The following is a 24,623-nucleotide window of genomic DNA, read 5'->3' as shown; positions in this document are numbered from 1 at the left end:
CAGGCCTCTCGCCAGCCGACTCCGTAGACTTCATCGAATCCCGAGCAACTGGATTTTTATGCAGACCTTCGAAACAACCCAACATTTTCTCCGTTTCAACTCATGTCACATTTTTCTGACTCAGTATTGAAAACATTTCTTGATGAAATTCTCCTTCCATCGGTTGGTTTTTTGTATATCACGTACAACTCAAAATTAATGACAGCTAGTTCCTCGACGATAAGTACTCCGCTATTTTCAATTAATATTAAATTTCCAATATTGGTTGCAGGTGGTCTGTTCCATCCCGCCGACGACAAACAGGAAATTGCATTCCGTTACGCAGTCGAGAAAATCAACAGCGATCGTTCGATCCTGCCAAGATCAAAGCTCAGCGCTCAAATTGAGAAAATTCCACCGCAGGATAGTTTCCACGCTTCCAAGAAAGGTGAGTGGAAAATGTTTTAATTGGAGATGAAGTGAATTTTTGAAGAACCTGAAACTTTTGCACGCAGAACTTTTTTACTCGATTGCAGCAACGCCAAAAGAAAGGATTATGACTTTAGCGATCTGAATAATCCTCTATTCAGTATGAGCTGAATGGGAAATTTGAGTAAAATCAACCAAAACAGGTAGAACATGAGATAGTTTCAGCTCCTCCTGAAACCATTTCAAGAACCCTTCAAACTGAAATTACGTGACTCGACGACCGGGTCGCAATCTCCCAGTTCCCAAAGTCTCGTCACTGGCTTCATGCTTGCTTTTACTTCCAAATGAACACTGATAACCTCGTGATGCACTGTTTGGAACCTTTGTGGTGTAGTAATGAATATTTGCTGGAGTGTTTTTTTCCAACACCAAACTGTTATTTCAACACTTCCACACGACAAGTGATCATCTTCAAGAGGAAAATCCTCTTGAAAATGATCACTTGGTGATCGTAAACGTGTCGAGGTGTTAAAGTAACAGCAATATTTACTAATAACCTTGTTCGGGTATCTTAACCTGGTCTGCCTGCAATTGATTCTTGACTTGACTTAAAGAACAAACAAGAAGATAAAACGTTCAGTTTAAGTAGAGCCATGAAGATGATAGCATAGCCTGCTATCGAAAAAGCTCGCATATAATAATTAGGAGTTATTGAATGAATCTTCAAATCCTCATCATAAAAGAATGTTAATGTAATGTCACAAAAAGGATTTGAAACTTTATAACTTCTATTTATCATAAGCGAGCGCTTTCGACAGCTGGCTGTCCTCTTCTTGGCTCTACTCAAAGAGGACATTTTATTTTATTTGTTTTTTATGCGGTTAGAATGCCTTGGTGCAGGTACTTCAGGTGAATTTGCCTGTATTTGGTACAGATCAGGTAATATCCTTTGCGTTAGATTTTCTCCCTGTTTCTAGGAATGTGTATTGTATTTTGTAGTATATTGAATTTCGGGTCTGGTTGTGTTTTGATTTGTATTTGTTCCTCGATAAGTGAATTATGACTTTTAAATTCATGGAGTTTCCCAAATGTCCATACGGCTTCCTTTATTGACTTGTTTTATGAGTTTTATGGTCTCTGGTGGGGAGAAAGTTATGTTTGTTTTGTATGTCGTGTGTTGCGAGGTTTGATTTATATGTTGTTTTGTTTATGTATGCCTTTTTGTGCTGATAGTACCTTTGGATCAGTTTTTTTCTTGGTTTGGCCGATATAGAATTTGTTGCAGTTCGAGCATTGTATGCTGTACACTTCATTTACACACATTTTCACAACAAGAAATACAGAACAAGGATCAAGCCACCCCATCAGACAAAAAAACATTTAGGTACGTAGGACACCAAACCAAAAAACTAACAAACGTCTTCAAAGCACTGAACATCAACATCACATACGAGCCAAACACGAAGATAACACAAAAAATAAACAACTATGAAAAGAAGAAGACAAAAACTAAAACGGGGTAAACAGCATACAATACTCGGACTGCAACAAATTAAATCTGCCAAACAGAGAAGAAATTGATCCAAAGGTACGGAGCACAAAAAGGCATACATAAATCCAATCGTATATAAATCAAACCTCGCAACACACGCCATACAAAACAAACATAATTTCCCCCCACCAGAGAACATAAAACTCATAAAACAAGTCAATAAGAGAAAGCGTATGGACATTTGGGAAAACTTAAACATCCATAAATTTAACAGTCATAAATTACTTATCGAGGAACAAGTACAAATCAAAACACAACAAGACCTCACATTCAATATATTAAACAAATCAATACACACTCCTAGAAACAGTAAACCTAGAGAAGATCCAACACAAGAATAGTACCTGATATAACCCAAATACAGGTAAATTCATCTAATATATATATCACCATTATATATATATATATATATATATATATATATATATATATATATATATACAATAAAATTTACTAAAAATCGTTATTTGTTTTAAAATTATAGATTACCGGTAAAAATCATGTGGTTGATGAACAAAGAGAGTGACAATTGACAATGACAGCTGTCATGTAATTTAGTTTGAAAAAGTGCGTTAGTTTGTCTATGATAAAACTATGGAACAAAAGAGAACTATTATGGTGCAAGTGTGATCGGAGATATCTGTTGTTCTGTAAGTAACTCGATGAAAAAAACCCAAAAATCAAATATGTTGATTAATTGACAACACCCTCATTATTCTTGAGGAGAACAAGTGAAGAGGTGTTGTTGAATGAAAGTAAAACCCTGCCATAGGGCGGTTGGAAGTTTGTTAATAAAAATATTTAACTCTGGTTTTTCATGAATATAATTCATAACATTTTAAATGTATCAAATATAATATGATGGGTTATGTTTCTAAGTTACATTCCGTGTTCTTTGTTTTTGATCATCACAAGGATCAGTTTCACGACGTTCGTCAAAGTCTAATTTGACATCTTCTGGTGATGACTGGAATATGGACCTAAACTAGTTAGGTCCATTCTTGTGAGGATCATTTTCACGTCGTTTCAGCAAAGTCTCATTTATCATAATCTGGTGATGTTTGGAGTATGGACCTAGACTAGTCTAGTTCCACACTCCAATCGTGGAAATAATTCTCACAAGGATGGTCCATACTTCAGCCTATGGAAACGGATAAATATATACATGACGAGAATTTATATATATGACTTCTGTTTACCGAGTACTTGAACAGAAATATGAGCAGTCTCAATGCTGAATTTTCAAATGTGAAATGTAGAAGTATAATCTGAGTTTCCTCTGGTGATACAATTTTATACGATAACATCTACTCATCCGCAATGAAACCTCTCCGTAGCCATCATCCCACGCCACATTTTCCATAATTTTGCAAAAGTAATTCACTAATGGTTCGATTCACAGCAGAAGCACTGAGCTGATTACCTCTAGTTTCCGTTTCAGGCCCTTAGTTAACTAGGGAAGATGTCCTTTGGGTCCAACAACGATCCGCTGGAACACATCAAAGGAGTGTGAGCGGCACAGCGGCAACTAATTAATTATTCATGTCGCATCAGAGTCCCTGACGCCTCCTTAGAATTTCACACCTATAAGAAATTAGTTTCTCGAAAGATTCCCGTTGACGCTGAACGGAAAATCATCCAGCCGGGACCGGAGAATACGGTAATACAGAGCCGATTTCCATGGAGATATGTCTCTTGATAACTCAAAATTTATACATTATAGTTTCTCTCAACAGCAGTGAACTCGGAGTGGTAAAAGTTCGACTGTGTCTGGAGGCAACAGTCGTCTCACATAGTTACTCTCATTGATGATCATCAAAAAAAATACATTCGAAACGCCAAAATTAATGATGCGTGAAATAACCTGAAATATAATATGCACAAATGCATGTTAGGTAAGGTTTATTCTGCTTTCCTCAGAAATTTTGATGAGTTTGGCTGAATTTCCTGAAAGATTTCATATATGTTATACAATAGATGCGGCAGATGGGAATGAAATATGAAGTTATACTGACAAATCATAGAATAACCAGTTTTTTCTCCAGCAGAGTGCACGGTTTTTACCTACGACTTTTTGTGCTAATGGTTACGATGTATACTTTTATATTAAACTTGACTTGAATGTTTGTTAGGTTAGGTTAGGTTAGGTTAGGTTAGGTTAGGTTAGGTTAGATTGGGTTAGGTTAAGTTACGTTAGATTAGGTTAGGTAAGGATAGGTTAGGTTAGATTGGGTTAGGTTAAGTTACGTTAGGTTAGGTTAGAATAGGGTAGGTTAGGTTAGGTTGGATATAGGTAATAATCTAACGGTTCGAAAGTCATAACCAGAATATTTTCAAAAATATAATATTTTCAACATTCAAAACAATGGAATAAGAATAGAACAAATAAAAAAGAAATTAACGAAATGAATCAAAAACTATGTTTCAGCATCGAGGAAGAACACAACTCAAAACTTAACTATCTGGACATAACCATAGGATATAACCACAACAAAACACAATTTCAAATGGTAATATACAGGAAACCTACACAAACAAGCTCCACCATACCCACAAGTTCAAACCATCCACCATCACACAAAATGGCTGCCTATAACACATTCATATATAGAATGTTAAGAATACCACTCAACAAAGAACGGAAAGTCATATACTAAGTTGCGAACGAAAACGGATACACCCAAAAGACAATAGATAAACTAGAAAACAGAATCAAACAAAAAATACAGAACAAGGATCAAGCCACCCCAACAGACAAAACAACACAACGATGAACAGCATTTACGTACGTAGGACACCAAACCAAAAAACTAGCAAACATCTTCAAACCACTGAACATGAACATCACATACAAGCCGAACACGAAGATAACACAAAAAATAAACAACTATGGAAAAGAAGAAGACAAAGACCAAAACGGGATATATAGTATACAATGCTCGGACTGCAATAAATTCTATATCGGCCAAATCAAGAAAAACTAATCCAAAGGTACAATGAGCACAAAAAGGCATACATAAATCCAATAGTATATGAATCAAACCTCGCAACACACGCCATACAAAACAAACATAATATTCCCCCACCAGAGAACATAAAACTCATAAAACAAGTCAACAAGGAAAACCGCATGGACATTTGGGAAAACTTGAACATCCATAAACGAAGAACAAGTACAAATCAAAACACAACAAGACATTCAATATATTAAACAAAACCATACACATTCCTAGAAAAGATCTAACACAAAGAAGAGTACCTGATGCAGTACAAATACAGGCAAATTCACCTAAAGTACCTGAAATACCTGAGTTGAGATGCTCTGACCGTATAAAGAGGCAGACGACAGGATGACAAGTTCAGTTTGAGGAGTGCCTAGAAGATGACAGTACTACCAACTAACTATCGAAAGCGTTCGCAGATAATTAATATATATATATATATATATATATATATATATATATATATATATATATATATATATATTATATATATATGCAGTCAAGCTGCTGGAAAATATTTTCATGAGAATCAAAAAAATAATCAGATAAGTACTCCTTGATCATTCCCATATTGATTTCAATTTAAGAGCCACCGGTATACAGCTGTTTCAGCCTATTGGGCATCGTCAGTACCGTGCAGGCGGTTCTCGATTGAAGACAAAATGAGAAAAAACCAAAAAAGTACTTGATAAAAATAGCTGCGTAAACGCAAGCGTAACATAAGTGGAACCACGTATTGGTGTGACACCCAAGTCAGCTTGCCAAGTTTTTATGTCAGTGTTGGTGGTTCGACCAATCAACCGACAACTGCGGTAGCAGAAATTCGGGAAGCTAACCTGAAATGCCATCGGAAAACGAATCCACATGTTTCTAGAAATGATATGAAATCTAGAAAGGTTAGGTTAGGTTAGGTTAGGTTAGATATGAAATCTAGAAAAGTTAATGCAGTCAAGTTTCTGGAAAATAATTCCATGAAAATCAAAAAATAAATGGATAAGTACTCTTTCATAATTCCCATATTGATTTCAATTTCAATAAGTAGAACCACATAAGGTGATAGTTTCATCGAATCTGTGACGAGAATTGTTTATTTGCTCTCACTATCCCGTATACTTACTGATTATCTTATTGTTATTGATTATCACTATCATTCCCTATCATCACTAACCCGTGTTAGGAATCACACGTTAAAAGGTAAGACCTCGTTAATCCTTAGCTCGCACAAGTTTCGACTTTTGAGGGTGGGTCGTTCGTAGGGGTGCGACAGCTGGTTAACGGAAAAACAGATTTTAACAGAACAGATTCGATAATATATGGATGATCTGAAGAACAAATAAAGCATTTTCATTATCATAGTGCATTGAAATTTCCTGACACTCAACTAGAATCACCCTGTTCAGTACACATATTGCAGATTCTGTGGGAAAGAGTCGGAGTAATGTTCTGTGAGGATAATGGGAACTCGTAATACAGTTAAAAGGCATGGTTGTAAAATCTATTTTATGGCGAAGGAAACGGGAATTATAATGCAGAAATCTGAGGTACGTAATGCTTTTATGTATCATACATGAACCTAGAATATATGTATATGAACCTGGAATAGTATTAATAAACACATTATATAAGAATGATGTAGCATCATTTGAATATGTAAGCTGTACATAATTGTATGATGATATCATTTCATGTTTGGTTTTTGAAATTCGGTTACGGCGTTGTTGAGTTATTGCTTGAAATGTAAAGTCTTGAGAACGACTACTATTTTTAAAAATATCTCATACAATTTTTCTCTCTGCTTCAGATCACATGAAAATTAGTCAAAATTTTGGGTGTTCGAAGTAATGGTTTCAATTTTGAGTTGTGGAATTCAGTCAGGAATCATTTTGAATATGAAACAATTGCGAAATTGAAAGAGGTGTATTCGAAAACAAATCTTCAATTAATAACAATGTAAATAATATAACTTGATAAATCATTTCATAAGAATGGTAGGTACCTAAAATAAGTCATAAAAATTGTTCAAAGTGATGCCCATTAGATATTATACAGGCTTCGAAACGTCGAATCACTTCTCTCGTACAAGTCGCTCTTATAATATCAGGCGTAATATCACTGCACGCTAGTCGAATTTTCATTTTCAGATCATCCACATTCAAAGGGGGCTACTCCCCCTTTTTTTTAAATAATTCCATAGAAAAAATCAAGCGGTGATAAATCTGGGGAACGAGCCGGCCACCGAATTGGACCCTTATTACCAATCCATCTATTTGGGTACGTTCTATCCAGATATTCAGTAACAACCTGTGCAAACTGCAGTTTGAGGAGTGCCAGATGATAAAAGTACTACCAACTGTCGAAAGCGTTCGCAGATAATTAATAAAAGATATAAAGCTTCAAATCCTTTTTGTAGAATTCAATATTGAAATATTACATATGAATACAATTATTGTTTAATCTATTAAACTCACATTTGTTCGCAAAATCTCCGATCTTTCTCCCCAAATCTTTTTTTGCAGAGGAATTTCTGTGAAAAAGTGGAGGTTTGAATATCTCTACGAGTATTTTTGTGATTTATAATAAAACATTTGAGTTGCATAACTAGTATTGTTTCAGTGTGCCATCTACTTCGGACAGGGGTAGCTGCCATCTTCGGCCCGCAATCTGCCCATACAGCTAGTCACGTACAATCAATATGCGACACGATGGAAATCCCTCATCTGGAAACACGGTGGGACTACAGACTTCGCCGAGAAAGTTGTCTTGTCAATCTTTATCCTCATCCCACCACGCTTTCTAAGGTAAGAAACCTTGCTTTTCATAGCGTTTTATTCCATATAGTCCAGTAAATGACCATTTTCTCGTATGATTTAGCCAAACTTCGACCATTTGGGTACATGCAACCACTTCTCGTGGGTAAAATATGTTCCACTGACAATATTTCCGAAAATGGACTATTTTATATCAGCAGCAAGAATGGGAATGCTTCATGTCCTCAACAAATTGGCGTTCTTACAAGTTTTTTATACTCATTGGTCATTCATTCATGTTCATTCCCTGGTTTTTCTGACATCATTCCTGTTTCAACTGACACATTTTAATTTTTTGGTTCGATGACCTTTAGATTTGTTATAATTGTATTCATTTTCATTCCATTTATTTATCCATAGATCTCAAATCTGTTATTACTTTTTCAAACAATAAGTTCGAACCAAAATCGTAACAATAAAAAGTTGATTCCATTTGATATATCCAGAAAACTGTAATAACCCCTATATTTTTCAATTTGTACTAAAACATTTTTTTTCAACTCAAAGTAATAAAGAAATTTACGTTTTTTTCAAAGACACTGTCCTATTCCATGGAATTGACTTGATTCAATGCTCCAACATCACACTGAATATATTACAAATAACTTTAACTTATAAAAACAAAGTTTTGGAATTTGCATATTCTATGCATAAAAATAACAGGGTATTACAAGTTCTTTGGCTGAAGGAGCTTTTCCTCTCCAAGGAAATTAGCAGGACTATCTCATAAATATTGTATGTTTTCCAGAATAAACGGATTATACTTTTCACTGTCCTACTGAATGAGTTCTAAAACACATGCTGAAAATAATGCGATGTTATCTCTTCAGGAAAGAATAGAGTTAGTTTTAATATGTCGTGAGAATACACCATACCCGCGAGTAGCTAACATTTTTAATGAACGACATCCAGGAAAAAGGTTCAACTTACTACTGTGTCAAGGATAATGTCGAAATTCAGAGGAACAGGATCCGTAGCAAATCAATTTAAGAAAAAGCACACTCCAAGTAAATATGATGAGGAGGCCCAACTTAACATTTATTCAAAAGTTATTGAACACGGGCAAACGAGCATAACCGATATTATAAATAATACCGATTACAAGAGAGAACGTGTTAGAAAAATTTCATTAATGAATAAATTTTGGCCTTACAAGCCAAAATGTATTAACAAATTAAAAGAACGAGATTTTGATGTCCGTTTGGGGTTTTCATTCTGGTTTCAAGGAGAGAGAGAGAAGAAAATGTAAAGTTTCTGTATAAAATTTTATGGACAGATGAGGCAACGTTCTCTTCAAATGGAACGGTACGTTCTCAAAATTGCCGATGGTGGGCCCAAGAAAATCTCAACTTCACAGTTGAATGTGATGATCAGTATTCCTTTAAAACTAATGTATGGTGTGGGATACTCAATAACCAAATAATTGGGCCATTTTTCTTAAGGGAAAATTTATCATCCGTCGGTTATCTCAACCTTTTAAATAATGAGGTTAGTGAAGTTTTAGATAATATGCTTTTAAATATTAAATACGACCTGTGGTATCAGCTTGATGGTGCACCAATACATTACACGGTTGCTGTAAAACAGTCCCTCCAACAAATGTTCAGAAGCAAAGTTATTGGACGTAACTGGGAACATTATTGGCCACCTAGATCACCCGACTTGACGCCTTTAGACTTTTTCTTGTGGGGTTACCTAAAACAAAAAGTGTACCGAAGTAGACCATTTACTGACATACAACATCTGGAAAATACCATTCGCGAGTACTGTGCGAATATAAATCCCCGATTCATTAAAAATGCAGTTACAGATGTCAATAGAAGGACCACAATTTGTATTGAACGTGGAGGACGACATACTAAAATGTAGGCTATAAGTGTTTGACAACCTCATTTAGATCAATAACTAATTTTTTGTACCCATTTGTATTTTCTATAATATTATTGTTGTTTAAAATTTATAATAATAATAATAGTTCTATCGCATTTTTTTAGTTGCCTCTGCTTTTTCGAAATCAAAGGTTTGTTTAAGAAAATAGCCAAGTGATTGAAACTTTGTACCAGTCATGTTAAAAATTTTATAGCCCATTTTTAATTTCTCTCTAAAAATGTCCGTATGACTAAAAAGGTATCAGAAAAGTTAAACTCCATAATGAGTTTGTTATATATACATGAATTGATGACAATTAACCTAATTTGTTTTTTAAAATAAAGGGGATATCTGTCAAAAATAAGCAAAACGTTAACTTTATCCTAGTTGCATAAAATTTTGCATATGGATATAAAATTGCCGTAGACACAACTTTTTATAGTAACTTTTTGTTAAATTAGAACTAGAAATGCACTTTTTCAATTTTAAAAAAAATTGAAAAAGTGCATTTAAAAATGCAATTAAAAAATTACTTTTTTAATCCTTTTCTGTCACTCTTCTTCGGTAATATCAGATACCTTTCCTTCAATTAGCTCTATTACCTTCTAATCTGTGTTTCAATATTCAAAATATCCGAATCTTGGTATCTCTTTTTCGCATTGTTCACCATCGCTATTGGAATCACTACACTGGAAAATGTCTGCATTGTTATCACACTCGTTATTACTATTAGTACCTGTCCAAGGACGACACATTTTGAACAGGTAACAAAAATTTTAGGTAATTATAACTGCCCCAATATCGAATTTCAACACCCAAATCGCGATCAGCTCCTGAACTGAACATTGTTGACACGACGGCGGTAACCATCCCCGCATTTCTTGATTTCTATTCGTCATCATAACATGACTTCAAATTTGATTTTATGATTCTTCAGCCAATCACAAAACTAAATCCAGTACGAACCGCCAATTCTACAGTCTACTTGGACTAGTTCATTTTCATGTATTGGTTTTTTTGGCCTTCGTGAGTGCCACAAACTTTAAGTGTGCACAATATCGTTTACTTCGACTATGCCTTTGCATTCATTCAAATCAAATCTCATTAGGTTTATATCATCAACACTCTTGTGTATATTGAGGTTATGAGGAATACTAATCAATACAGTTATTACTATCATTATTGATATCAAGACAGGCACAGTTCATCTTTCCGAAACTCTCATAAATACATCAGTGAAGAAAATACCCTCAACAAAAGTTTGTGAAAAACGGCATACACCACTTGCCTCAAAGTGTGAAAGTTTATAACTTCCCGTTCGCCCTAAACGATGATTGCTTGTTTCAGGCCTACGTCGATCTCGTTAAAGCCTGGGGTTGGAAATCCTTCACCATAATTTACGAAAACAACGAGGGCCTCGTACGTCTCCAAGAGTTACTCAAGGCGCACGGACCGTACGAGTTTCCTATAACGGTTCGTCAGCTCGGAGAGAGCTCTGATTACAGGTAAATACTCATGAATTTCCGGAAAGCGTTTATCTTTACCTCCCACAAGTTTGCGTCGAGTGATTTATGGGTCACGAGTTGAAGTCGAATTCGTCCTGGATGTAAGGACCAAATTCCGTCATCGCGTTGAATTTATTAAATAGAAACAGCAAGCAAATAAATAATTCAGAGAGAAACGTAAATGTTTTCAAGCGATTACAGTTTGTGATTTATATTACTCTCGGATTTTTTGCGAGGATCATCTTAGGCTGATTACTTGAATACTTTGTCCTACTTTCATCCCTGTTTTTCCTTAAACCTGATTTCAATGTTTTACACTCGGAGAATGAAGGTTTGTCTCAGTTTTCCGAATATATGAAAAAGTATGAAAATACATTTGCTTTCAGATAATAACAATATTCGTTCACAATATGTCTCAAAATAGAAAATTGGAAATGAACAAAGAATGAATATAAAGTGTGTGCCGCTACTGGTTAACTGAAAATCCTCACTGGATGAGAGAAGAACACACGCAATACCCTCAAAAGGTTAATGTTCGGGCGGGGATTGTAGGAAACCATATCATTGGTCCGTTTTTCATTGAGGGCAACTTGTAAGAATATAATTATTTGGCACTACTTCAAAACGATGTCTTTCCAAGTTTAGCAAATTCATATCCTTATCCAGGAAACCCTCAAATTCCAGCGAACTCAAACTGAGTAGAGCCTAGATGATGATAGCACGACCAGCTGTCGAAAGCGCTCGCATATAATTAAATAGAAGTTATAAAGCTGTTTCTGCCTATTGGGCATCGTGAGTACCGGGCAGGCGGTCCTCGATTGAAGACGAAATGTGAAAAACCAAGAAAAGTACTTGATAAAAATAACTCCGTAAACGCAAGCGAGACATAACTGGAACCACCTATTGGTTGCCCAACCACTATGACCAATAGGCTGAAACAGCTGTCTACGGTGGCTCTTAAATTGAAATCAATACGGGAATGATCAGAATGGTACTTTTCTATTCATCTTTTGTTTTTATGGAATTATTTTCCAGCAGCTTGACACATAATATTGTACCCTTCCTTTTGTATAAAGTCCGAGACTGTCAATGAATACGTCAGGAAACTGCTTCTGAACCTGTTGGACATCCAGATAAATGTCATTATTTGACAGTGACATGACATTACAAATAGAATTGAGTGGAATGTCCCAGATACCAAACTTTGTTATCCAGTCAATCCCTAGTAAATTGAGGTTTTTTATTGGAGTAACGTAGCACTTCCCTGAGTATGACTGATTTCTGAACAGAATATCAAATTGGAACTCGAAGATTAGATTAAGTTGTTGACCACTCGCACTTTTGACAATGTTTTCAGTTGAACTACATTGTGGTTATCTTAATTTGGACCATGTTTCCTCCGATATGATGGTGATATCTGATGCTGTATCTGTTTGAAGGTTTACTGGAATACCATTAATGACAACTTCAAGGTATTTACGTTCCGCTAACAAATTCACTTGAGAAACTGAATTATTTTTAGTTTGAAACTTGTTTCTCCGTTTCTTGACGTTACAGTGTCCTTTGTGACCTGTCTTTTTGCAGTCATTACAAGTGTGATTGCGAAAATTGCAGTTTTTTGAATAATGCATTCGACCACAGTACCAGCATTGTGTTTTTGGTGAATTCCCATTCATGTGTGAACTGGATTGAGAATTCTGACTTCTCTTCGTTGATGGATACTCATTTTTCTGAGAAACTGCATTAACGACTGGTGTTGTAGATTGCTCAATCATCGCTGTATCGTTCTTAAGATTCAGTATACGTTGACATTCGGAAGTAAGATTTTGAAGTAATAAAGATTCTGAATCTTTTCCATCAATTTTAGATAGAAGTTCGGTTCTGATATCTGAATCATTACCAGATTGAAGACCACATAGGAATATCAAACATTTGAATTGATCTGCTGTGATGTTTCTGATGTCAAAATCTTCACAAAATTTATTGACTTTGGATGCATATGCGACAAAATCTTCTCCAGTATTTTTAATGAGTTTCATACACTGATAACGAGTGTTGAAAATTAATGACTTTTTACCAAATAATTCAGTGAGTTTAGACACTGTGTCTTTGAAATTGCTTGATTTCGGTTTTTTCGGCAGAATGAGATTGACGTACTGCTGATGAACATTTGTGTCTAACTTTCTTAGAAGTAATCTGACTTTGGCTGAGTCTGAAAGATTCTGAGCATCTTGAGTAAATAAACTTTCATAACGCTTGTACCATGTAGTGGAATTCAGTTAAGCTGTTGCCTAAAGTTTCCACGCGGAATTCTTCACCGACGTCTCTGGCTGGAACATTTGCTGATGAAAAGTTCTGAGACATTCGTAAAAGGAATTCCTCTTGCTGCTTGATTAGCTGCTGCTGCTGAAGTGGAGCCTGGGTTTGTTGAGTTTTTATAAATTCAAGAATGGTTTTCTGTAACTGATCAGTCATGATGGTTTTCACTTTGTTGGTTTTTATCAAAAATCCTCGTCGCCACTTTTATATTCGTGAAAATATAGTGAAACTCTACGGAACAAAGGAAAACAACTCGTTAGTTTTCAGGGCTGCCAACAGGTATAATTATTATCATTCGCATAGTTCTATATACAAATTTCCAAACCGTAGCATAAACATCTCCGCAATATTCCAGGCCTCTACTGAAACAAATAAAAAACTCCGCAGAATCGCATATTGTATTGGACTGTTCCACCCAGAGGATTTACGATGTTTTGAAGCAGGCGCAACAGATAGGGATGATGAGTGATTATCACAGCTATCTTATCACGTCTCTGGTAAGTCCCGCAATCATTTGTTATATTTTAATGGTCACGTGGGGGTGGTTATGACGGGTAAATCACGGTACATTTTTGCAGATAAGCTGCCGGTGTTAACATTCGTTATGCACGAAAACTGAGAGTCAGGGGGGAATTATATTCATCACGGTGAAAACATAACAATGAGATGAATATGTAAATTTTGTTGCAGTGTTGGCCAAAGTAGTTATGGGATGTTTTTTGTGATGACTGTTTCACAAGATTTTGAAAAGCAATTGGAAATGTAACTCATGATAGTATTCCAGAATTTTTATAAATTATTCCACTATTAAATCACTTGTATAATAGTCATTAGAAAAAGTTTGCTTTGGCCAGGTAATTTTCATTGACACCAAACTACACGATTCTTTTTGATCCATTGCGAAAACAATTCAGATGTAGGCTCTGAAATAGTTATGTAAAAGATCTTTTCCCACTCCAATATAATTTTCCCATATCAAACTCCCATCTGAAACATATTCCTTCTAAAAATACTCATTTATTTCACTACTTGGGAGCCGTCTGAAAATTCGCATCCCCATGGGCTTATAACGCTTTTTCTATTTTTTTCACAAAACCCATTTCAACAATATTGCTGCCTATACTAGTTTGCACGTTTCTTTGCTGTTTTAATGTCTTCTGGACATGAGTTGTGTTGTCCATGAGTTTTTTGCATCTTGTGATCCATACAATATGGCAAGCTATCTCAATTCCTTTGTTGCATTGCCTGCAACTGAGATCTTCGGTGTATAGCCCTATTCCGTTCAAATGCCCTCTCAATAGACAGTGTCCAGTGTGTAGCACTATAATTGTTTTCTTCATGAAGATTTTTTCGTATGTTTCCGAGTACATTTTCCAGTACTCTTCATATTCCTTGGTGATCCGTTTTCCAATCTGGTTCCATACCAAAGATTTCGATACCCCCCATGGTCGGTTGCAGGCCTATATATGCAGTTGATGATTCGTGTCAGCTCTTTCATTATAATACAACGGTGCCTGAGGGGCCTGACATCCATTATACAGTAAATCCATTCCGTTTCGCCAGTTTTGTCAGTTCTTCACTACATGCCTAGACCAGTATCAATGACACTTTTGGGCTCATTAGTACCCCAAGTGCAGCCTGGCTGTGAAAACATTGATCCACAAATGAATATTTCCTGTGCATTGCAAGATTCCAACCCCCTTTCGGTTTTCATCCCTTCTATATACCAAGTGTTTCTGTCGAGCATTTTCTTGGGATGGCTGTTCATTTTCCTGTCTTCACGGTTTGAGATTTCAACCACGAAGCTTGTGTTTGTGTCAATGTTATGAAGTCTGAGAACATGTTTGATATCCGTTTCTTCACATGTTCCGAATTTCATGTTGTGCCCGATCCCATATAACTTCAGTTTTTCAGTTTGAATTCACCCACCCTTGCTTCCCCTATCATTACAAAATGCACAGGAAGAAGATTCAAGGGTGTCTTCAATTCAGTCGTTGAAATGGTTTTCATTCCTCTCGAAGTTGCAAGTATTTGCATCATGGTCAATTCGTTAATGGCGGTCGTTTATTTGATCTTTTCCATTAATGCATATGTTTGCAATTCATCATGCCTGGTGTGGCCCCCATATCTTTCCGTGAATGCTACTGTCAGCATCAGTTCTACCTTTGCCTTTCTTTCACCTCTATCTAGAGTGGTATCAAATCAGCCAGGAACCTAGTATCACATCACCTCCAGATATTCGACCTTCTCCGACAGATTTATCTCCCCACCTCGAAATTTCAGAGGTCCTAGGCCCCCGTTTTGAATGTTACTATAGTCGATTTTGTTATGCCCACGTTCATCCCTTCTTCATCGGTTCATCTAGTTATAATATTCAAGACCTGCTGCATGCGTATCTTCAACCGGACTAGAATAACGAAGTCGTGTTCATAGCGTTATGTCATTGTGGCCCAAAAGGCGTGGTGGCTCGTCCATTACAAGATTCCATGAGAGTGGGGACAAACTCTCCTTGCCACATATGCCGATACTGTCTCTCATGAACGTTGTGTCTACCAATCTTCCTCTAAGCACGTAGTCTATGCACTGCAGCTTGTGTCGTCGATCTTCCTCCTCCTCATCGCCTGGATGATTAATTCTAAGGACATATTGTCAAATGGGCCCGACATATTCAAGAAAGCACTGAGACTGAGACTGATTGGTCTCAAATCCTTTGCCGAGTCTGGTCCAATTTTCCAGATTTGGGAATGGAAGTGGCACAAATCAGTCTCCATGTTTCTGGTATGTATCTCAGATACAAACTTTCTTTGAGAATCATGTATAATTTTTCAAGTACAAGTTCTGGAATCTTTTGCAGAATTACTGGGTGAATGTCAACTGGGCCCGGTGACATTGGAACGATTTTATGGCCCATTTGATTTTCTTCAAATTTTTACCACCAGTTAACACCCCTTCAGCCTACAGTTTTGAATTTGTCCAGGACTCCGATGTGTGAAGTGCCACCGGAGAAGCTCTCTTGTAGTAGTTTATTCTTTTTTTGTGTATTCCCCGGTCCTTTCGAAAGTATCTCATAAACTGATGCATACTTGGGTCTGCTCGACCTCCTCAAAATGTCTTCTACTTGAGTCCTTAGAGCTTCATTGTATTCAGTAAGGAATCTTCTGTATGGATTCCGGATAACTGTTTCCATTGTAAGAGGTTTTTCCAGTATTTCGACTCTTTCGTACTAGATATTCATACCACTGGGAAACATTTCTGTTTGATCCATGGTTGATGGTGGGACAATGTTCATTGTACGTAGTCATAATAGCTCCCAGTTATCGGTCTGCTGCTAACTCTAATTCTATGGAATCTCTCATCAAAAAACCTATACGGTCTAAAGAACTTTCCAGTTCTGCCTGATAGGCTTTCCAGTTTGTTTTCTGGTTGTTTTGATATGATCTAACCAAGATATTCACAGGACTTACACGGAGTCAACTTGGAAGAGTTCAAATATGGTGGAACCAACATAACAGCTTTCAGACTTGTTGACCCAGATGGTCCGGAAGTTCACCAAATAGTTCGGGATTGGAACTTAGGAACAGATCCAAAGACTAGAAAAGGTGAACCCGTTTACAGGGTATGTATACATTCATTTCAATTGTAACTCTATAGAACTCTTTCAAACTCAAACAATGGAATTTGAAACCTCTATTATTCAGCAAAGATTTTTGTGAGAGTTAGTTTTGAAATACTGCGATAAAGCTCATTCCAAAAATGTATCAGACGTACCTAACTCAATCTTTCCTTTTTTCTTGGGGTGATTTACATTATCTGAATGAAAATAATCAAAGCACACTGAGAAATTATGATTCATTTTGCAATTCAATTGTCAACAACAACAAAAAAATCATAAAATTCCAAATATGGTAATGAGGAACATCATCAATGTTAGTATTCCTGTTTTAGGAACTTGATGGAAATCCATAAATGCTTAGGGGACGTCCATTAATCACGTGAGGCTTGAAAAGGGGGAAGGGATAATTGAGAAACAGTAACTCAAGTAACTCAAATAACTCATTCTAAGCTTCCTATTGTTTTTTGCAGTGCCTTTGCCTCACTTGGAAAAATTTTACTTCACGATATTTGAGTATCTCTATATGAGGTTCACAGGAAAGCTAGTTAGGTGAATTGATACTTTTCTTGTTCTATTTGGCGGAAAAGCAAGTTTCATCCGAAATAAAAATATATTTTCATTCCATTCCATTGCTTAAGTTCGAAACTCATAATCACATGCGGAAAGTTCCATTCAAAAATACAAATGGAAGCAGCAGAAAGCAGCACGTACTTATCCAGCTGAAACATTTGTATAAAAATCGCTTTCGAAATGCTTTTATTCCTCGAGTTTCGAGAAATTTCCGTATTTCATCTCGTTAAAACTAATAAAATTCGAAAACGAATATTACAATCTCGGAGATTTCATCCAGCTTGACTGCACGTAGATCCGGAAGTTGAACTAATTCCAAACACGAGAACGGAACTGAGAACTTTTAATGGCTTTTGGTATCGTAGAAAACAGCTATTAACTCTGTGTTACCTTTTACTCTTGCTGCTGTTGCTGCACAGGATAATAATACGTTTGTGAAGGTAAGTGGCAGACAATTTTTCTCTCTAATAAATTTTTTGAAATACCAGTTGCAAATGCCTGCTCTCCTGGGTATTTTGTTCCAGTCATTCTCTTCAGAAACCTCAAATAACTCATTATAACTTTCTATTGTTTTTTTTACATTGCTGAGCAATTCAGTTTTAAGTTTACTTTTAAATAGCGGTAGAGATGAATTTTTCAAAGATTAACTGAATGAATTATACATTGTTACAGCATGATATATGAAGGATCGTTCATAGATGGTGCTGTTATGATTCGGAATGTCAAAATTATTGATAAACCTAAGATTTCTTCAGTGTATCTGATGTCTGGGAACGAGTTTATTCACCAAATAAGTGGGTTGTTGTGTTTTCGTCAGTTTGTGAATGAATCAAGCAAAATGCAATTCTCTTCTGTTTTGCATTTTTAACCAATTACGTTGATTGATGGATGGGGTCACATGATCTCTGTAATTCAAGCTAAATATCAGTCTAATGCAGGCGTTCTGTACTTTCTGAATTATTGCAGAAGTTATGGAATCGATACAAGCGCCATAGACGACATCGCAATAATTAAACAAAGATAGAATCAGTACGTCTGAAAAAGTAATTTTGAGAGACCTACTAAGATACTGTTTGTTTGAATAAAGATGTTTCATATCAACTTGATGAACAAATCTGAGGTTGTAGTCTATATGAAGTCCTTAACATTTCATTTTGTCAGTCAATATTACAGAATGTCCATCAATATACCAATCGATATTATCTATGGCCCTTCCACGATCTTTGGTTTTTCCAAAAATTATAAATCGAAATAACTTATATAGAAATACTTCTCGTTGTCAAATCCCATTTTTTTGTTTTCATCATATATAAATCGAATTACTGATCGTTTCAAGATCAAAGTTAGCTCGCAAGCTAAGCGATCTGTGGATATATTTTTAAACGTTCATGAATTATCAGTAAACATGCAGCTTGCCGTCTACACAGTTCCCAAACTATATTTCTATTTTCACTTTTGTTGAGTTGGCGTAATTTGCTGGTAATTACCGGAGTTACTTGTTGTAGTCGCTCATTATGATGCTTCATGCATATTCAGGATACTAGAACTTTCCTGGTGTGCCATAGAAGGCGAATTAATTTGCTGAACATCAGGCAGCGGATGTTTCTTCTACATTTTGAGAATAAAAAAGAAGACAATTATTATGAGCATGAAAATAACTACATGAATGGAAGGAATAGATGAAGAGAACAAGGTTAAGAAGAAGACATAAATACTACAAGGAATTATATTTTCAATATACCACGGATGACAAACTATTCAAATTCACAATTTCTTGAGACAAACGGCAACAAAAGGAGTTAATAAAAAGGCGAATGGAAATATTGACAGTTGATATAGAGATAAGAAAGTGACATACAATTGAAACAGTTTTACAAACGTGCAAAAATCAATTCCGAAAAGTAACATTTTCATACAGGTGTAGAAAGTGCAAACTTTCTAGTTCACCCCGATAAGTTACTGCGTAAAATCAAAGTATTTGTCGCAAAGAAAAATGTTCTATTTATCAGTAACTTGTCATATCTAACAATTTTGCCTATCAACAAAATTGTTAAATAATACAATAGGTATTTATCTTAACATTTCGGAGGCCAAAGTCTGCCTCCGTTTACCGTCTACCTCCGTGATACAAGGTGCTCTCCGATATCAGACTTGGCTACCCGTCTTGAAGAAAACTTTGGATAGTGACGAAATGGCAACAGTCTGATATCGGAGAGCACCTTGTATTACATCGAATGTTTCAGTAGTCAATCAACAACACTGACATGATTCCATCAATAATTTGAAGAAAAAGTCAATATTGTAACAAATTAAAGAATTGACTGTCTTAAACAAATTTATTTCTAACAACATTTCACTAATCACAAACTAATTTATCTACAACACTTGAGCAACTAACACTTAATTTATTTCCACTATTTGAATTCCTTGTTTAACCGCTCAATTCACTTTCTGAACTCAACTGCCCTCTTGGGTCGAGAAGCCATGTGTTTGTTCGCTGGCCGACATATCGGTCAGATAAAAAATTGTTTGTCAAAAAATTCTCAAAATCTAGCTACTTTAACGTAAGCTAGCATTCCAGTAATGAAGTTTCAACCCTTAGTACCGTAATATCGTCGCACTGTATTAATCACAGTTATGACAATATCCAATCCAATCCAACTGACTATAGTTTCAGCTGTTTGGATTTTTCTATATTTATTGTTAATTTCTTCTGTCACTCGCGAACTAGGCCGCGGGTAAAAGCTAGTAGTATTTAATAAATACAGTGTGTAACAACGAAAACTCAACAGAACAGTCTTTGAATATAAAAAGTAAGATTTTTGAAAAAAAGCTCGGACACGTCGATTTCTAATTGAAGGGGGACACCTTTCAGACTAATCAGATTTTTTGTAGTACGCACCCCTCGGAGGGGTGCGTCCGACGACCCGACCCTTATTTAGATAGGGAAAGTAGGTCGAGTGGCACCTTGTTTTAAAAGTCTTTCGAATACCTTCACAATTCTGTTAGAAGAAAATTTTTGTAACGATTAGTTTTCGAGATAATTTGAAGATTTAAGGTATTTTTATTGAGTTTAACTCTTTTTAAAATAAATCAAATTGTTTTTTAGGTACAATTTACGTTCAGAACTTTCATAAAAAAAATAAAATTTTGCTTTTCATGACAACCTGCTTATACGTGTCCATTTGATTTCGTAAAAAAGTAAGAATTATTTGTTTATTACGAGGAGATTTTTTTGTGGGATGGAGTTGGTTACCACCCTTACATTTTAGGTAAATTGAGTGGCACCTCCTTATGAAGGTTGCCTTTTGACGTGGATATTTTATGCTTCTGATAAAAAAGTGAATCATACTGAAAACTTACCTACACAACGAATACAACCTGCTGATTTTTTTGAATGCTGATGACACAGAAAAGTTTAAAAAAACTGTTTTAGGGTTAATAAATTCCAATAAATGTTTTTAAAGCACACATAAAAAAAGTAACACTTAATAAGGTAACTCACATAGGAAATTTATAGTAAATGTTCAAAATGTGCGCCATTTTGCTCCATGCAACAATAAAGATTTTGTTCGAATTTTGCTCTTACGTTATTCAACATCTCAGGAGTTATAGCTCGGCATTCATCAATAATTCTACGACGTAATTCATCCAAATTGGCTGGTTGTGTAGCATAAACTTTAGACTTCAAATATCCCCAAAAAAGTAGTCCTGTGGTGTTAAATCTGGTGATCGTGCTGGCCATTCAATTGGACCTCTTCTGCCAATCCATTGTCCTTCAAAATGATTATTCAAAAAATTTTGAACCTGCTGGGCATAATGGGGTGGTGCACCGTCTTGTTGAAAATGGATAAATTCATCTTGACATCTTGGATTCTGTTGGGTATGTATTTCTGCGTATTGTCTTGGGTTTTCATCCACCATAACGGCAATTGTGACGGTTCACGCAACCATTTAAATAAAATGAGCTTTCGTCCGAAAAACAAATGTTATAAAGCAGCTCGGGATTTTGCATTAATCTCTCACTAATGCCCCCACAAAACTCCTGTCTTCTGTCAAAATCATCCTCATTGAGTTCATGAACAAGTTTAATTTTGTAAGGATGGAATTTGTGGTTTATAAGGATTCTCCATGCGCTCATATGCCTTATTCCGGCCATTGCTGATAAACCTCTGGTACTTAACCTGGGATTGGCGATGACTTGACCAATTACTCCAATCGCATTATCGTCATTCATTACCCTTCTCTGAACATTCATTTTCTTATTCAAAACCGAACCTGTCTCCCTGAATTTTGTGACCAAATCCAGAACGTGATTTCTGCTTAGGTGTTTACCAGGGATTTGCTAGGTAAATAAAATTGATGTTCTTTTATCAATTTGGTCGTTGCCAAAAAATAAAGCAATAACTGAAACCCTTTCTGCAGTAGTGTAAGGCATTTTTAAACAAATAACAATACACGACCCGTTTAAACAAAACAATCGAACGATGTACTAATGAAAACTGGAAGAAGAGGAGTGGGTATTGATTTTAAAAAAAAGGATTTCATTTAACAAAAAACTGATAAGAAGAACTGCTCGAAAATTTTGTTATTTAGGCATGCAAGTTACCGTTGTGGTCTGTCTAATGTATTATTAACATGGCAATTTTAACTTCAAATTATCTCGAAAACTACTCGTTACAAAAATTTTCTTTTTAACAGAGATGTAAAGGTATTTGAAAGACCTTTAAAACAAGGTGCCACTCGACCTACTTTCCCTATCTAAATAAGGGTCGTCGGACGCATCCCTCCGAGGGGGTGCGTACTACAAAAAATCTGATTAGTCTGAAAGGTGTCCCCCTTTAATTAGAAATCGATGTGTCCGAGCTTTTTTTAAAAATGTTTACTTTTTATATTCAGAAACGGCTCTGTTAAGTTTTCGTTGTTACACACTGTATAGCGTTAATGTGTTACAAATACAAGGCATATTTGTAGTAGAGCCGATACTATCACATTGCTCAGATCAATGAAACTGTTCAATAGTAATAAAGGGCTAGGGTCATTGCCGGAAGTAATCAAGGTCACTTATAAGTACTTTTTTGAATAATTGGTCATTTGTTTGATAGCCACAACTGAGAATTGTCGTTTTTTTTTATTTGTGATGAATGAGCTGTGTCCTTATCAGGTGTGTAGATGAACTTTCTGATTACAACCAGTGAATTTCTCATATAGGTTTTTGAAGTTTCCGCTTAGGGAGAAAAAATCTCATACAATAAGAAGGGGCAGTATATATCCAAATGAACAGATTCTTCAAACTACAACAATATATACTGAAAACTCTCAGTGATTCTGAATATTTTGCGGAAATGTTCTGGATTTCTTCCTCGCCACAAATAGCCCAACAATTTCGCGTTGGATAAATGCAATGTCAAACCCTAACGTTCCGCAATCTGTTCCCCGGAGAATATATTGTCAACTTCAAGTTTGGTTTATTGGTCTCATCTGAACGTCTAGTCGGAGGTCTCAAAAGATATTATGAGTAATGTCTTGGAAGCCGAATTCGTGCTGTGAATTGTAATAGCTTGAACCCGTGTTCCGTGATATTTATTCTGAAGGCTGCCATTTTTTGAATTAATGTGAACTCATGTTGTAAACTACAGAAGGACCGAAGCATCTCACGGAAGAACGAACTGACGTCGTATGAATCACTGATGCTTGGTTGGGCGGAGGCTGCATGTCTATTCGAGATAAGGAGAAGTTATATCCTAACAATATATGAGGAACTCGAGGTTAGGTTTTCTAGTATTACATAAACATACAGTGCTAGTCAAAAGTCTCCTCCCCCCCTCGTATCTTTTGAACGGGTATACTTATAATAATGAAATTTGGAGTGTGGAAATAAACGGATGTAGGCTTCTTAACTGGTCATAACAGGTGACGCAATAGTCATAAATGACGTCACAAGGCCACTGTGACCAAAAATTTTAAATGGGACCCTATGGCAAGTGACAGCTCGTTTGAAAGGTATTGAAAATACCTATTCAGTCATACCAGTTTTATTTGGGTTTCGGCTGATTTTGATTGATAAATTGAAGAAATACGAAAATTATAGTTTCGCATTTAATTAATGAAGATTTAAGAACCAGTTCTTATAATAAGTGTTCAAAATGTGCTCCATCTACTTCCTGGCAGTAATGCATCCTATTGCTAAACTCTTGTCGTACTCGTCCCAGTGTGTCAGCGGAAATTGCCCTACATTCTTCAACAATTCGTTGTTTCAGAATGGCAATACTGTCAGGTGCTGTAGCGTAAACCTTAGATTTCAAGTACCCCCATAGAAAAAAATCTAATGGTGTAAGGTCCGGTGACCGAGCTGGCCATTCGATCGAACCTCGTCGTCCAATCCATCTACCACGATATTCTTCATCTAGGTAACGTCTTACTGCACCGTAATAGTGTGCAGGAGCACCATCTTGTTGAAACGTTATTTCCAAGTTGTCGAATTCATCTGGATTATCTTCTAGAATTTCAAGAATTAACGCCTCAATATCAGTTTGTAACATCTCCAGATACAATTCACCGGTTAAGTTAGCATTGAGAAAAAGAGGCCCAACTATGTGGTTTCCCAAAATACCTGCCCAAACATTTACTTTTTCTGGAAATTGAGTATGTTTTTCACGAAAGATGTGAGGATTTGTGTCACTCCAATACCTCACATTTTGAGTGTTAACATTTCCATTGAGAAAGAAAGTACTTTCGTCACTAAAACAAATTGTCTGTATGTAGCCTGGTTGTTGGTTCATTTTATCGGACATAGTTTCACAGAATTCTAGTCTTTGGTCGGGGTCATCATCTGAAAGTTGGTGCACCATTTTTAATTTGTATGGATGAAATTTTTTTTAGCCAACACCCTATGTACTGTCCTTTGACTGACTTCACAGATAGACGCAACTTGGGCTGTGGAAGAAGTAGGGTTCACTACCATTTCTACAAGTATGT

The 24,623-nt window shown here is 36.0% G+C and overlaps 1 protein-coding gene across 1 annotated transcript in view; it reads left to right on the top strand.

Moving 5' to 3' along the window:
- The window catches only part of LOC111508294 (Kainate-type ionotropic glutamate receptor subunit 1D), a 74,505-nt gene that overhangs the window by 14,079 nt on the left and 35,803 nt on the right, over nt 1-24,623 (top strand). The window contains 6 exon segments of the mRNA XM_074174766.1: nt 272-427; nt 7,576-7,760; nt 10,986-11,143; nt 13,818-13,959; nt 16,920-17,078; nt 18,065-18,085. Coding sequence (XP_074030867.1) covers nt 272-427; nt 7,576-7,760; nt 10,986-11,143; nt 13,818-13,959; nt 16,920-17,078; nt 18,065-18,085 — 821 coding nt within the window.

This window comes from Leptinotarsa decemlineata, unplaced genomic scaffold, assembly GCF_025532065.1.
Source record: "Leptinotarsa decemlineata unplaced genomic scaffold, Ldec_3_MD MMD2_tig00000882_RagTag_RagTag, whole genome shotgun sequence".
NCBI lineage: Eukaryota > Metazoa > Arthropoda > Insecta > Coleoptera > Chrysomelidae > Leptinotarsa > Leptinotarsa decemlineata.
Note: the sequence above shows the minus strand (reverse complement) of the source record. Positions and strands in the feature narration are given on the sequence as shown.